Raw genomic sequence first — 15739 nt, 5'->3', positions numbered from 1 at the left:
TCTGTAGCAGGCATGGGCAAACTTCGACCCTCCAGGTGTTTTGGACTTCAACTCCCACAATTCCTAACAGCCGGTATTGTGGGAGTTGAAGTTCAAAATACCTGGAGGGCCAAAATTTGCCCATGCCTGTTCTGTAGTAACCTTTGAGAAGATGGTACCTGTCAATGTTGTGCAGAGATTCAGTGTGATATTCCATTCAGATTTCCATTCAGATGTGATTTCCATTCAGATGTGAAATTCAATGCGTGTCTACTGTCTTCAAAACTGTTGCTCATTTTCAACCTACCCTACTTTATAATTGTGCGGGTCAAAATGTGGAGGAGGACCCTGTATTCTGCCTTGGGTGCTTTAGAGCAAAAGCCAAATAACAATGCATCATCATTATCATTATCATCATCATTATATTTATTTCTTGACTGCCCTCTCTCCCTGAGGGGATTCAGGGCGGTTTACATACTTATGAAAAGGCAAACATTAAATGCCTTAATTGATATGTGAAATAAAGGACAAATGGAATCTTGTTGCAGATGTTTTCACACATTGGATGACAGATATGCAGACACATCCTTACAGATGCTAAATAAGAAAAATACCTTAAGCAATACCTATTACGTTCAGTGCCTGACACAGTGAGGGTAATGTTTAGAATCCAGAAAGAGCAGCACTTCCGTCTGGATAAGCCTGTGAACTAGGACTGGTGGAAGGTACAACTGTTAAGTTCAGAGTGTGGTGAATGGAAACAAACAGTACAGAAAAAGGAGATTGGCATTTCCAAAAATAATTCGACCCCACCTCAAACAAATCCTCAAGCACTATAGATGAAGACTTGAAGCAAAGGGTTCAAATTACAGGAAAGGAAATTCCACCTGAACATTAGGAATAACTTCCTGACCATATGAGCTGTTTAACAGTGGAACTCTCTGTCTTGGAGTGTGGTGGAAGATCCTTCCTCAGAAGCTTTTAAACAGAGGCTAAATGGCTGTCAGAGGTGCTTTGGTTGTGCTTTTCCTGAATGGCAGGGGGTTGAACTAGATTTGCCCATGTGGTCTCTTCCAACTCTATTATTCTATGATTCCATGATTCTGATGATGATTATAATTTTAATGGTTTTATATGGATTTTTATTATGTGATATTAAATGTTTTTAATTGATATGTATGTATGTATGTATGTTGTGGCATCTAATTGTTGCCAAACTGCACAACTAATTCCACTGTTTTTTAAATTATTGATTCCAATATTACTGTTCATAGTTAGGGTCAAGGATCTTTGTGGAGCCCTAAACCTTCTGCTCCAGTTAATGCAAATCTAATTTATGGAACCAAACAGCTTTTTTTCTGAATGATATTATCTCCATATCTTGATAGTCCTGAAGGCCAGAAATCTGTTTTTCTTTTAAAGGGAAAGTGAACATTATGTATTATATACTGTACATTCAGAATTACTAAGGTGGAGGGAGGTAGAGTTGAAATGGCTCTGAAGAGAAGGCTCCAATTGTGGCTCTTGCATACTAATAGAGTAAAAGGGTCACTGGCAGTTCTTTAAATTGATTCCTGTTATCAGTTAGGTTGTGTTTGGTCTTGGGATGAAATCTAGTGTTTTGTAGCAGGGATTTTTGCTAGCTGGCTTTGACAGTCTGTGGGAGGGTAATCTTTGAAGTGCTTGTATCTGTCTCAAATCAAATACCGTCACCTCTCAGTACTGTCTCTTCTCTGTCTGGATTTGTGATTCAGCTGCCCTTGCAGGAGATGGGGGAGGAGGAGGAAGGAAGGAAGCTGGAATGTGTCTCTGCAGAGTAAGAGCAGACTTGGTGTTCAGCTGTCTCAGCATGTCCATAAAAGGAAACTCCCTGGTTTTAAGTCAGCTGTGGGAGTTATCTCTCTCCCCCTCTCCCAGAACAACCTCCAGGTCCAGTCACTGAACTGGTTAATCTGGCCCTTGGAATGCATAGAGCCAAGAGCGTTGTCATTCCAATATGGTTCTGAAATAGACTCTCCACACCCTTGTAATGGAGGTTGACTGCATCTCAAAGTCTGGACTTGGGCAAGGAGCAAAAATACAAGGTGGTTGCTCCCCCCCTTCCCATACTTGACCTTTGAATAAGTACTTGTCCTTTGTTTTTGATCAAACCTAGCAGTCCATACAGTCAGGAGAGCAGCAAGTCATGCCCCCTTAGCCTGCAATTCTCTTGTGTTCCTGAAATTCCTGACAGATCTCAACGAGGCACCATCAGGACAAACTAGTGTTGTTATAGTGCAAACTTCCTTTGCCCCAAGCTTGCTTCAGCAGTTTCTGAGATGCTATGTGGATCGCCAGAGTGGAATGTAGACACTGAAGTACAGTTTAATACTATGTGGAAACTAAAATTAATGGGAATTCACAACACATTCCAGTTCTATTTATTTGCTCACCTACTATTCAAAGTATGCATCTGAATATTAAAGTGTGATTACCTGGCTGGATCAGATTTTTTAAAAATCCATCTATTGTTGCATTTGGTATCAGTGGTCTTCTCTCCCCCGCCCTTTTTCCCCCTTCTATTTGAAGTTTCTTTGGGTTTGCTGATGATAATGCTTCTTTCTTTACCACCTGGTGACAAAAATACAAAAGATGTATTTCATTCACGGTGAAAAGTAGTTCTGGTTTCTTAAATTGTAAGCTGAAGTACATGAGTAAGTCATTATAATTAATGATTTGTTTTTGATACTGGCCTCCCTCCCCTGAGAAGGTGGATCTACATGGCTGTCTCCCTGTCCTTCCTCTCCACAGTTCTGTTAGGTCATTTGAGAGAGAGTTACTGACCCGAGGTCACACACAGTTTTTTTATGGCTCTCTGGGGACTTGAGCCTGGTTCTTACATGTCTTAGTTCAGTTATCTAGCTGTCCTAAAACTTGACTTTTGGCATATCAAATTAGTAAGTTTTCCATACCTGGGCTGTTTTTCTCCAGTTAGTATGCCAATCGGGAACAAATGGCCAACCTAGGTATGGATGGGTAGGCAGGCCAATGAATAATTTTGCCTAGGTTCTATGAATTTATTCCAGGACTATTTAATATGGTTGTCTTTAAGAGTTTTGCATCATAGCTTCTTTTGAATGTTTAAAATGTAATTGACTTAATAATTGCTTTAAATAGCTCTGATTTAAAGAACGTGATCTCCTATTAAGAGTCATAAAAATACTTGGCCATGAAAAGCGTTATAAAGTCTGAGCCAAAACTGGGCATGTCGGTTGTAATTGTCTTCATGCAATACTTTACAGTGTTGTAGCACTGCTGATCCCATTTTGTCGAGTCTTCTTGCATTCTTGTTTGTGTTTTGCATGCTGGGTAAAGGGAGGTGTTAAAAATAGCTGTACTGATAATCCCTTTGAAAGGACAGAAACATCAAAAAGAATGGTTTTTGGTAAAAGGCAGTAAATCTGAGATATTGGATGTCAGGTAGGTGGACAAAGGGATAGACTGCTTATGGATGAAATAGATAAACTCTTTAAAAAGATTTTTTTTAGTCTGCTAAATTGTGACATGCTGCAGTCAGTTCCTGAAACAGGCAGATGTGTAATTCATAGAAAGAATTGGTTTAAGATGCTGTCTTTTCTCATAATCTAGCCGTGTTTTGAAAATAGCTTCTTCTTCTTTCTTATACTAACCAGATTTCTTTCTTTCTGCCTGTCTTGCTCTCACTCTGTCTTTTTTACAAAATTGCCTAGAAGCTTAACACTCTTCCCTACAACAGCATTAATTTGTGCTCAGTGCACATTTTAAGATAGTGGAACACCCAGAAGTATAGCTTTCTGCATATCTCTTTGCCAGCGGCTCATTCATTACAGGGCAGATCCAGTTGGTTAACTAGCTGCCATATGGTGCCAGTAAAGAGGAGGGGGAGAATTACCTGCAGGAACACAACACAAATCTTTGTGTTTTTTTAAAAAAGCATGAACAAAAGTTTTGTCCTAGTCTTAATGGAGCACCAGTTTTCCCCACGCACACGTGTATGTGCTTGTGCATATGTGATGTGATCCACGCCCCACACCATGTTAAAGTATGTGAGAAGCAGGCTCCATATTTGGGTGTGGTAGTTTTTAACCATGTCAGCATAATTACCTGGAGGAAAAAATGAGTAGGTTTGCTGACTTGATTAAAACAGCCCCACCTCACATTGGGCCACTTAACACCCGGGTGCACAACCCAGCTCATTGAGTGGTTTGGGGCCCCTGAGATTCAGTGTGGCAGCAACTGCATCACAAAAGGAATATGTGAATTGGATTTTGGAACTGGATTTACTGTGTCGGAAGTTTAGCACATTTAGACTACTCATCCTAGGACTAAAAGAAGCAGTCTATCAGTGCATCTCAGAATATCTGATGTGGGATTCAGCAGGATTTCTGTTTTCTTAATGTGCCAGGACTGGTGCTCTGATTGTTGCCATTGTTTCTGTTTTTCTAGAGAACTTGCTCTGTGGGCTGACAGGCAGTTATACTCCACTCATCTTCACATATTGTCATTGAATAGCACTGGAGTGGTCTAGAAATCTTTTACCTTTCCTCTTTGGGAACTTGGAAGTCCCTGAACAGACTCAGAAGTGGAGTGGGCAGATCAAAAGGCAACCTGGCAAAATGGCACTACCTAAAAGAATCCCATAGCTTATGTGACTGTGGAGCAGAACAGGCAACTCTGCATCTGTATGCTTGTCCACTATGCCCTGCCTCATGTACAGAGGAAGAATTGTTGGAGGCTACAGACAATGCCAATGCTGTTGCCCATTTTTGGTCAAAAGATATTTAGCCGCCTGCACACCTTCTATTTTTTATCAGTTTTATACTAATTTATGCAATGCTTTTAATACGAAATAAATAAATAAACAAACCTTTCCTCTTTGGGAATGAACAGCAAGTCTAACAGGTCACCTCCAAAAAGATGTCAGATTTTCTTTGTCATTTTCAGTTGTTGGAAAAGAAGCATTTTGAAAAAGACTTTGGAATCTTTGGTACAGATGTTTCAAATAACTCTTAACTTCTTATTATTGGTCATGCCGGATGGGGTTTCTTGAAGTCCAAAAAGAGATCAGATGCCTATAAATATATCCTAAAATCTACTTCAGGAGATACATATTGAAGAAGCCTGTTCTAATTTCCATTTGAAAGTCAAACTCTTGGCCTGTATTGGGATTCTTTCGTACTTGAACTGGGATCACAATATTCATTCTCTTAGCTATCTATGACACTGCAGCATAAAATTCAGTGTTCTGTTTTCTAGTGCTGTTCATAGAAAAACTAGGTAATGATTAAAGTAATCCCGAAATGAGTTGCAAAAACGACCAGGCTTACACTGTGGCCACTGTTCTCTGCAGTACATTGACTTCCTTGGCTACTGGCGAAAGGGAATGTCAGGCTAATAAGTCATTTTTCAAAGAAATATGTACTTCCTTTACCTTCTGTTCTACCTGCAATTGAAAGGGGAAACCTGTTTGACTGGCTTCCTTGAGGAAGGAAAATGTGGCAACTTGCTGCTGTTTCTTACTTGGGTGTGTCCAATTTTCTCTTGTTCTCTTGAAAGGCAGGCTCGTTCCTTAATCATTAGAATCTAGAGCTTGGAGAAGTTAGTTTTTTTAGACAACATCTCTGAGAGGCATCCCTCCCCATCAGTAGGGTCAACACTTTCACTGAGCTTTCCATCACGATCATGAGATCTCTTTCTTGACCACTGGACACTAGTTCACACCCCAACAGCATATAGATGAAATAATATGATTTACTCCTTTAAAACCCATTTTCTCAGTGTGCTGCTCTTGACTATCCTGAACATTATTCATAAACAAATCCATAATTACTCTGCTCATTTAGATACTTTTTCAACAAAGTTTTAAAACATTGATCACAAAAGAGATCTGTGGGGGATCTCATTGTGTAGCCACTGAAAGTTCTGAACACTTAATTCGTACTATTTGCTTCCTTTTCTTGAAACACTTAACAATCCGTAAAAGGATTGCTCTTTCCCCATGACTGCTGGGTTTGCTCAGAGGGGGACTTTTTGGGGAGGAATATTACTTTAAAAAAAAAACCTTTTAGAAGGGAATGGGCTGAATTCTATTGATAAATTATGCTTGCATAACCAGCCAGTTGTAGAAATCGTTTCACTTTTTACTGGTTTGTATAACGTGGTCTCCTTATTCAGGTGTTCCCATTATTCAGCTGTTCCAATCTTGTTGCAAAAAAAATGAACTAGGAGACATGGTGGCACAATGAGTTAAACCTTTGTGCCAGCTGAACTGCTGACCTGGAGGTCGGCGGTTCGAAGCCATGAGACAGAGTGAGCTCCCGTCTTGCATCTCCAGCTTCCCATGCAGGGACATGAGAGGAGCCTCCCACAGGATGGTAACACATCCAGATGTCCCATGGGCAATGTCTTTGCAGACAGCCAATTCTCTCACACCCGAATCAACTTGCAGTTTCTCGGGTTGCTTCTGACACGAAAACATATGTTGTTGCAAACTGTCTGCAGCCTTGCCAAAAAGACTCATTGTCAGAGCTCTGCCTTCCTTTCACCACTGTGGATACTTCATTTCCATGCAGTCTCTTATGCTGGGCTGTCTCTTTGCAAAATCTTGGCATGGGTAACATGTTGTCTATGGGCCACAAAGCTGTTTTTGTGGCACCCTATAAATTAGGTGGCAAAACAAGGAAACCAATCATTTTTGGTATTCCTCCCACCTCATTCATTTTCAAACAATTGGCGTTACATTTGTCTCTTTCTAGTCCTGTGATACAGCTGTAGGTAGAGAAAAATCTTGTACCTCCAAGAAGGATCCAAAAGCGCAGGCAACTATGCTGATCCCTGTCAACAAACCCGGTCCAGCCATTTTCAACTCCACCATGAACAAATCCTAATAGTTCTCAACTGTATATTCAGGACCGCACTAATTGGTCATTTTGCACATTCAACACCAACCGGTTTTCAAATATTTTCTGGGAAAACCCAACTACTGTGAGAATTGCAGCTAAGCTAATAGAAAAATGGGGTCACAAGCCCCCTAGTCTTACTTCTATGACCCCATGAGCCCTGGCTCCATAGCATCGAGGAGGGCAAAGCTGTCATCCTCTTTGAGCTGGTACTTGGTGGGCTTAATAGGCATTCTCTACACTTTTTCTTCTCTACCTTAGGAAAGTTCTGAAGCAGGCTTCCAGACAGACCTCAAGCCAGACTTCTGATCTCACCAGGGGAGGCTGATAACATCTCATTGCCCCCCACTTGCCCACCACCTTGACAGGTGGCAGCAATTCACATTGCTTTCAAAATCAAATAGCAGTGCATCTCAAAATACACATGCTGAAAGTGGTGTTTATTTTTAGGCATTCTGGGAATGGCCTAGAAATGAAATTCTTTTCAAAGATCCCCTTTTGTTGTGTTGGCTTTCAAAACCTCATTCTTCCCCCTTCTTGGCTGTCTTGAGATTTTTGTTCTGCTTTAATATGAAACTACATTTAAGAGTGTTTCGCTGGTGTTCATAATAGCTGCTCCTTTTCCAGATCCTGAGTTAGGAGTGCCTGGTGGAGCAGCTGATACCTCTCTCCTCGCAGAAACGATGCTCTTTTCACTGTTACAATTCAGACTGTGATTATGGGTGATATATGGCTGGTAGTTACAGTGTAACAGTGGCATATTTTCCTGTAATGATCTTTTTCTTGTTTCAGACTTCCTTTTTGTCTTAGTATGAGCAGAAGCAATCAACCGTTGTATTTTGCATGGTGTTATTTTTCCTATCAAAAATAAAAATCTTCAGAGGAATATGAGGGAGTGGGAAAGTAATATTGTATTGATTTTTATCCATATACATAAGGGAGTTCTACCTCCAAGTTGTAATGATGCTATCAGAAGACCAAGGAGAGGTTAAATAATCTTAACAGGGTAAAATGAACATTATATAGTATATTTCAAAGAGGCAGTCATATTAGTCTGTTAGAATATAAAAAGGAAGAAACTATTTTGCATTGGAGAGGAATAATAGTAATAACAACAACAACTTTATTTTTCTAACCTGCCACCATCTCCCCTAGGGGACTAAGGACGGTTTAGAAGAGGCAAGCCCAAAAATCACAGATAAAAACAGAAACACAATAAAATTAATCGATAAAAAGAATAAAAACATAGATACTGAAAGGGTTGTCCCTTTCAGTATCTATTCCTATTTTCAGAATAATAAAAGGAGAGAGAGAGAGAGAGAGAGAGAGAAGGCAAGGTCCCTGCCCTGAAAAGCAAACAGTTTTAAACTGAGTAGGAGGCAAAATTTTCTGGTATTTGTGTGTGTGTATAAATATGTAGAGAGACAGAGAGAATTCCAGTCTCATTAAAAGGTATACATGGGGGGGGGGGGGGGGGGACAGAAAAGAAACAAACAAAGAAAATATATGTCCAACGGCTTCCAACTTCTTTACAGGGGTTATAAATGTTAATATATAAAGTCTTACACTTTCATATATTCCATATATTTCATACACTTCTACTAATTCAAACCTGCTGATTATCAAAGCCTTAAGTAGCATAAGGGGGACGGCAAAATTATGAAAGGTAAAAGTGGGCCATGTTCAGTTTAGGAAAATGTTTTACACTTGGTGTGATTACCATTAGCGTATCACTTGTCCAAAAAAATATAAAAAAAAGGATGAGAATTATACCATATTTGTGGTGCAAACTGTGCTCATTATCTGCAAAGTTTTCATAATTAGCCAGAACGCTGCAAAAGCTGTGAAATCTTTTTCTGTGTGTTTCGATGTTTGTGTTCCTATCACTCGTTGCAGTTTGCAAAGTGTTCTGGAATTCTTATATCCATGCCAACCGCATGCAGTAGATTAGCATGAGAGAAATAAAGTCTGGAAAATTATCTTTGTTATTGAAGAGCTGGAATTCACTGGAGGGGGAAAGAGTCCATGAACTGGGCAGGGATTTGAATTTGTGTGTTATTGCTTTGGTAAGGGGAGTTCAGAGCTTTTGAACAACTCTCAGATTTCCCTAGGGAGCTGTTGTCCAAAGGAGTAATTTCTCCATGTTCATGGGAAGCTACTAAAAGGGAGAAAATCCCTGTAAACAGGTGAAGGTGACAAGAAATGGCAAATTCCTCATAGCAAGGCACAATATTAAAAGGTTATCGAAGCATTCCAGCTTGTCCGTTATGTGGAACTGAATACTGGATAAGATTAACTGTGAGAATGAACCTTGAGCACAGTTCCCTAACCCTGTTGTTGATCTTGCAGAGCAGCCATGGAGGTGGTAAACATGATGGAGCAACCCATCAAGGTGACAGAATGGCAACAGACCTACACTTACGATTCAGGCATCCACTCTGGGATGAACACCCAGGTGCCATCAGTCAGCAGCAAGTGCTTGATGGATGATGATGACCTATATGGCAAGCAATACACCATTAAGAAGACCACTACTTACAGTCAGGCTGGAGCGGGGCAGGCCCAGGCTCAAGCTCAGGCTCAAGGTAATTTTTTTCTAGAGTACCTATTCATTTGTTAACCTCACAATGTGCCTTTGTCCTGCAATAAAAATCAGACAGGGTTATACAAAGTTGGAAAGTGCTGAACCACAACACCTGGCATTCCACAATATGGCTTGTGGTGATAATCCAGTAATGGCTCTGGAGACTACATAACTTAGAAGTAACAGAGAAAGAGCCAGTGGTTACACTGATGAATACATAACTTAGAAGTAACAGAGAAAGAGCCAATGGTTACACTGATGAATTTGGACATTGGGATATTAGGATCCAATCCCTGATTGATCATAGAAATACACTGGGTGACCTTGGGCAAATCACACATTTTCAGCCTCATAAGAAGAGCTAGTTGACCACAATGTAGTAGAAGTGAAAAGGAAGCATGTCAGCTTCCCATACATGATCTTGACAGCATTTAAATATTGGAGACCAACACAGGAAGTTACTATACCACTTGTAGATTTGTCTTATCAAGGTAAGGTGAGTTATCAGTCCTCAGCTTTGGTTCTCCTGTTAAGGAGTCAAAAGGTGCCTCAAAGTAATATGGTATAAATGTAGGTGGCATAAAACTTTGAAAGGTCTGTAGCTTATATGTGCTTTCTTATATGTGATGTAGAACTACTTTTTTTCTTTGTGTATCCTTTTTTCTTGACTTATTCTTTTGGGATTGTTGGCAGCTTCACAAATATCCCTGTCCATCAAAAGAAGTGAAGAATGTGCATCTTTTTCTAATTTTATTAAGCAGGGGCAATTTTTGTAGATGTGGGGGCTAATTTTTCCCTCCTGGGACTCTCTCCCAATCCTCTGAAGTTTAATGTCAAACTGGAGTGGGGTTGGAAAGAGTCTTCAAAGCACTGAAATAAATTTGCAGTGTTTGACACCAAAATCAGAAAACTTCTGTAAATAATATAATTGAAATGAAATGCTTTAAGGCCTTTTTTTAGTTGCCACTCAAATTCATTGTTTCAGTTTGGCACTGAAATTTGTCAGCATGGTTTCTAGGGAGGAGCTGGGGAGCCCACATACTATCCACAAGCTGTTTTGCAGGCTGTCTTTGGAAATTGGTTCGAAGACAGAGATGGCATGAAAATGTTCCTTTGAAGGATGACATTATGGTGATTGACTTCACCACAGGGAAATACACGTTTTGTCAAGTGATATCAGACTCCATGTGAAAGGAGCTAGGGATGCGAAAGCATCATCTTTTGTCTGTTTAGCGGAAGTAAAGATACAAGAGAAAACTCAGAGATTTTGGAGTGCTGGAAAGAATGGCCAAATTCTTTTCACTGTGAGTCTTTCAGTAGTATATCGACACAGTTTGCTGCAATAATTGAGCCACCCCACCCCCAGTTCCTCTGTTCCTGTGTGTCAGGCCTTTTTGCAAGCCGTTCCCCATCTCTCTTTCATGTTTTTTAATTAAGCAGCTTTGTGTTACAACTGCCTAATCGGGCTGGCTAATTAACTCCTGCCTTATCTCTTTGCTCACATGCTAAGTCTTTTACACCTTGTGGAACTGAAACAGTTTCATGAACCTCCCAATGTGGCAGATGGAAATCCTGGTTGGGATTTCCTCTGTGCTAATTCTATCCTGCCCACCTTCTTTACAGCAGAGTTGGAATCCCAGCTTGCCATGACCCGTGCCCAGCGCATCCGTGCTGCCATGTACCCAGAAACGGTGGAGGACCGCTCCCTCCTCATCACCACCCAAGTTGAGGGACAGCAGACGAATGTACAACGGTTGGCCGAACCCTCTCAGATGCTCAAGTCAGCCATTGTGCACCTCATCAACTATCAAGATGATGCCGAATTGGCCACCCGTGCCATCCCTGAACTCACCAAACTCCTCAACGATGAGGATCCGGTAAGATGGTGCATTTGGGCTCTTCACCTCTTGCAAGAACTGGATCCTTTCAGGGAACATAGCCCAGGCAGTATCTTATGTGTACAGTTATGCATTCTGCAATGACATGGTACTGCAGGGAACTTTCAGAATGTGGCTTTGGCCACAGATAATATTTCTATCTTTACATGACTTCCTTTCCTCCAGATTAAGGGCTTAGCTCAAGTGATTGCAAAAATATGCTTGGAAAGAACAAGGCAATATTTCATGCAAGTATGGAAACCCAGAGGAGCTGCTTAATATGATGATTGGTAGCCAGACAGCAAAATTCAGCTTATTATGTAGCTTTTGACCCTTCCATATGACTCACAGAAGGGCATTGAATTATGCAGAGTAGGGGGAATTGTATTACGTTGTGTGACCATTACAGAGCATGGAATTTGGCTTCTCTTTTTGCAGAATCATTGCAAAATATAGAGCAATATTAGTTCTTATTGAAAAAAATACAAAGAGGCAACATAATAAAAAGTGTTCCCTCTGTGCCATCTTAGTCATCTGCTAGTAATCTTCATTCCTTCCAGGTGGTGGTCAGCAAAGCTGCTATGATTGTAAACCAGCTGTCCAAGAAGGAGGCATCACGCCGTGCTCTGATGCAGTCGCCTCAGATAGTTGCTGCTGTGGTCCGCACCATGCAAAATACCAGTGACTTAGATACAGCTCGTTGCACCACCAGCATCCTCCACAACTTATCCCACCATCGTGAGGGACTGCTCTCCATCTTTAAGTCTGGGGGCATCCCAGCACTTGTGCGTATGCTCAGGTAATTCTGCAACCTTTGGTGTAGCTCACCTAGTTGCAACTCTTCCAGGGGGGAAAGACTCCACCTTTTCCCCAGCTCCTTCTCTGTTTTGATCTTCTGTTCACATTTGTCCAGCCACACGTCAGATAAACCCAACTCAGTTCTTATATTACTATATGAACCCCTTCAAATCATATTTTAGGATGGCGTATAGTAGCCATGGGTAAACTTTGGACTCCCAGATTTTTTGGAGTTCAACTTCCACAATTCCTAATAGCCTACCAGCTCTTAGGGATTGTGGGAGTTGAAGTCCAAAGCACCTGGAGGGTCAGAGTTTGCCCATGCCTGGTGCATAGCAATACATATTTACGGATAACACTGACATAAAGTAACCATAATAATGGCCCAGAACCACTGCTAAGTATTACCATTCAGACAGCAGTTGAATAAAACTGGCAAGGATTCTTGAAGCTGGTGCCTATAAGATGTAGGCAAGGCTGGATTATGGTGGATGAGGCACTAGAACAGTGGTTCTCAACCTGTGGGTCCCCAGGTGTTTTGGCCTATAACTCCCAGAAACCCCAGCAAGTTTACCAGATTTTAGGATTTCTGGGAGTTGAAGACCAAAACATCTGGGGACCCACAGGTTGAGAACCACTGCACTAGAACATCTCAAGAGACAGTGGACCCCTTTGTTCCATGTAAGTAAGCTGCTCTAATGAGTGGTTTAAAAAAGAATTAAAAAAAACATATTTGGCACCATATCAAAGACAGCCACAGAGATGTTTTCATGCCTGAAGTCTTTTTCAGACCGACACCTTGGATGAGGCTAACACCCTGAACCCTTTGCACTTGTTACTCAGTTACTCAAGTCACATACAAAACATAGAGAGTGAGAGGTGTGGGAGGCAGCTGAAGAATTGGAGGCAGCAGGAGATGCCTTTTATTTTCAGCACTGTTCCCCACCCTCAGCTAAGAAGGGCCTGGAACAGTAGCATCAATTACATCATCTGGCCCTGGACATGGAGACTGACCAAGAGGAAAATTCAGGGCTTTATACAACCTCCTAGATGAACTCTACTATAATTGTTCTCCTAGATGAACTCTACTATAATTTGTGGGGGCTTTCTAAACCAAGCATGGGGCATTTGTTCAGGCTGCTGACTATTACATGCAAGTTGTATGGGTTGTGACTGAAGAGTTTAATTTGTCCCAAGGCTCATTCCATTGTTTCAGTGCCCATAGAGAATGCTGTTTCCCACACCCATGCATTATATTAGAAGCAATCCTCATTTCTCTGGGATTATACCAGATAGCTTCCAGGGCACAGGGCCTTCTCTGCCTCTCATAATTAAGTGCAGGGCTTATCCTCAATGCTGGAGGTGATGTCTAATGATGGCTAGTTGGCAGTATTTTCACTCCGATATCCTGGATACTCAGACATTCTAGCTGCTGTTGCCTCACCTGGTCTGGAAACTTTACCTATTCATATGCCATGGAAATCCTGCTAAGCACTTCAATTGCAGCAGCACTTTGCCAGCTGCAAGCCCACACCCAACTGGCACAAAATGGAGCTGAAAAGCAGCTGACTTAATATGGAGGCACTGGCTTTGTTTATGAAAATGCAAGTTTGGGCGTGCCACAGCCAAGCCTTGCTCAGATTCTCTGACACTTTCACTCAGTTCCTGAGTCTTGCAAATTCCAAATAATTGCCTCTTTTCCTATTTGCATGCCCCTTTGGAATCCCCCTCCCTCCAATGCAGAGACACTGGCTACCCCACAATAAAGCTTCATAGCTGCAATAACAACAAAAAACTGAATAGCCACTTTTTGCAGCCTTAGCTGCAAACTATTTGAAGGGAAGAGGCTATAGATTCACAAGAAGGGCAAGTCCTGAACATACAGAAAGGTGCAGGCTCAGTTTGTGGTACATCTTTCAGGGTTAGTTAAAATCTCTGCTTGAGATTTTGGGAAAATGGTGCCTGGCAGGGCAGAGAGAGAAATAGATTAGAATTTAGAACTAGGCAACACAGTGCCCTCTTGACTTTTGGAAATACGAGCCCCAGAGGGCCAACTAGATATGAATTGTTGGTGTCCATCAGGAGGGTGGCATGTTATATATGTCTTATGGAGCCACACCCTCACTTTCCATAAGGGATCTGTTTACTTTAATGAGGCAGCAATTGACATATAACTCAGCATTTGACATATAACTCAGATTTGCTTCTTGGGTAGATAGATGCATTTTTCATTACTAGACCTGGGAAGGCATTTTCCCTGTCACCTTGGGGTTGTTGCCATCATCCTATCATCACAGAGATTACTGGACTAAATGAAGCTTAATTCAAACCTTCTGTGCATAAGGGAGCTTTTATATCCAGTCTCTGTAGGATGTCCCTTGGTTTAAACACATCAAATAGTTATTTCCTCTAGACTACGTCCTTTTTATTTAGTTGGGCTTGGATGGAAGACAGAGTTGGTAATAGTAATGTATGTTATTCTTTTTAGCTGTAGTTTCATACTGTACTGTAATTTATATTTTTATGGGGAGGGAGAGAATTGCTACCTGTTTTGAAATAACATAATTGTGTCTTTTCCCATTTTTTCTCCCAACTTCCTGAACACATAGTTCCCCTGTGGAGTCAGTCTTGTTTTATGCTATTACCACCCTTCACAACCTGTTGCTGTATCAGGAAGGAGCCAAGATGGCTGTACGCCTGGCTGATGGGCTGCAGAAGATGGTACCCCTGCTGACCAAGAATAACCCAAAGTTCCTTGCCATCACCACTGACTGCTTGCAGCTTCTTGCCTATGGGAACCAGGAAAGCAAAGTAAGGGAATAGGAAGCCACACTAAAAACTTAGAGATTTCATTTATTGTGAAGCTGCGAAGGATCATATGATCAGAAAATTCTGCTGCAGGAAGTTGGGTTGTATTTATCCAGAGAAATGGGAAAGTATTGAGTTGGATTCTGACTTAATCATGCTTAGAATAGGCCCACTTAAGCCAATGGACTAAATCAGCGATTACTAACTTTCCCATTGATTTCAGTAAGTGGATTCTAGTAATGACTTTATTATAGCACCGAGAATCCATGAGAATTCTGTTCCTCAATGGGTTTGCCAAGCTAGCTCCCTTCCAATTTTTTTTAAAGTGGAAGAGATGGTGTTCTGCAGTATATTGAAAATAGAGGTGATTGCACTTCCCCCTCCCTCCTGTTATGTGGTCATAACAGGAAAAGCAAAAAAGAGATAGGTTGTTTCCCCACCCCCATTACAAAATCAAATGTTTATACTATTTTCTGTTTGTGAATGTGGCAGTGTAATATAAATCATCCAATATAATAATAATAATAATAATAATAATAATAATACAACTTTATTTATACCCCGCCACCATCTCCCCAAAGGGGACTTGGGGCGGCTTACATGAGGCCAAGCCCAACAGTATATTACAGTAAAATAAAACAAAGACAACAATATGCACAATACAATTAAATCAATAAATCAAACTAAATCCAATGTAAAATCAATCCCCAGGGTGGGCCGCATGTGCAAGTTAAAACAATAAAACTCAAGATGAGATAGGAATGAAAAAAAGGTAG

The 15739-nt window shown here is 41.0% G+C and overlaps 1 protein-coding gene across 5 annotated transcripts in view; it reads left to right on the top strand.

The window, feature by feature from the left end:
• JUP (junction plakoglobin) overlaps positions 1–15739 on the top strand; it is a 63944-nt gene that overhangs the window by 36675 nt on the left and 11530 nt on the right. For 3 of the 5 annotated variants that reach the window (XM_060780998.2, XM_060780994.2, XM_060780995.2), the window contains 4 exons: positions 9246–9481; positions 11104–11357; positions 11918–12156; positions 14765–14966. In XM_060780998.2, the coding sequence (XP_060636981.2) occupies positions 9253–9481; positions 11104–11357; positions 11918–12156; positions 14765–14966 (924 nt within the window). In that variant the 5' untranslated portion in view covers positions 9246–9252. The remainder of the gene's footprint in view (positions 1–9245; positions 9482–11103; positions 11358–11917; positions 12157–14764; positions 14967–15739) is intronic. The other 2 variants (XM_060780997.2, XM_060780999.2) reach the window with 2 other exon arrangements.

This window comes from Anolis sagrei, chromosome 6, assembly GCF_037176765.1.
Source record: "Anolis sagrei isolate rAnoSag1 chromosome 6, rAnoSag1.mat, whole genome shotgun sequence".
Lineage (NCBI taxonomy): Eukaryota > Metazoa > Chordata > Lepidosauria > Squamata > Dactyloidae > Anolis > Anolis sagrei.
The sequence above is the reverse complement of the archived record's forward strand: the minus strand, read 5'-3'. Positions and strand labels throughout refer to the sequence as shown.